This window comes from Cryptosporidium andersoni (assembly GCF_001865355.1).
Source record: "Cryptosporidium andersoni isolate 30847 chromosome Unknown contig_138, whole genome shotgun sequence".
Classification (NCBI taxonomy): Eukaryota; Apicomplexa; class Conoidasida; order Eucoccidiorida; family Cryptosporidiidae; genus Cryptosporidium; species Cryptosporidium andersoni.
In genome coordinates this window covers 1-863 of record NW_027122894.1, presented here as the reverse complement: position 1 = coordinate 863, position 863 = coordinate 1, and the positions used below count along the sequence as shown (strand labels likewise).

The 863-nt window shown below is 24.8% G+C and overlaps 1 protein-coding gene across 1 annotated transcript; it reads left to right on the top strand.

The window, feature by feature from the left end:
- Positions 1-524: 524 nt before the first annotated feature.
- On the top strand, positions 525-843 carry cand_039040 (uncharacterized protein; the record flags this gene model as incomplete). Its single annotated transcript, XM_067214125.1, has 1 exon — positions 525-843. A coding segment is annotated over one exon (319 nt), but the record flags the coding sequence as incomplete, so codon positions are not given.
- Positions 844-863: the final 20 nt, after the last annotated feature.

Genomic DNA, 863 nt, shown 5'->3' with positions numbered 1-863 from the left:
ATACACAAGAATTATTTAAACTAGAAAATATCAAAACATTTAAATTTATACAATAAGTTATTTCCCATAAATTCACCTATTAAAGTTATCATTTCATTATATTATAATTTAGTGTGGATATATCCTAATCAGAATTACAACAAATTCTAATATTATACACCAAGTCCTCACATATAATAGCTTTAATTTAAATATAAATCAATATAATAATGAACTGCTAATTAACAGAATATAACTTATTATACATTTCAATTATAATATAAAATAGTTAATAAAATTGTAGTATAATGGACTCAAAGAAGTACTTAGTGTAGACAGATGTTTCATCATAGAGTGATATTGTAGATATTAGACCCCTAGGATTTAAACAAAATTACTACAAACAAATTGAGTAGATTCTTATTGATAAGATTAAGGTATTAGTTTATGAAAATCCAGTTTTCTAAGGCGCGAGTGGTATACGTAATACACGAATTGTGATTCTTGACTCAATAAGAAATTGTCAATTTGACTTTTCTAACAAGATGTTACTAAGCAAAGTTTTAGGTTCAGGTCTATTTAATAAGAATATTTTAACAATTAGAAGAGGTCTTTATGCCTTGAATATTCTCCATATACTACCTATAATGTTTAATAAGCAAGTATTAAATTTTGGCAAGTGTGATTATATAAGAACTACAAGCCTACCGACTTTAAAATATAATCAATTTTTGAATTCAAGTGACGAAATAAATACCTCACCAAATATTTCAGATAATTTCTTAGATGTAAAAATAAGAGATGAAATCAAGATGAATTTGGACAAGGGAAGTAATGATATTATTTATAGAATTGAAGATGGTAGTTTCTTAAAACCAATATCT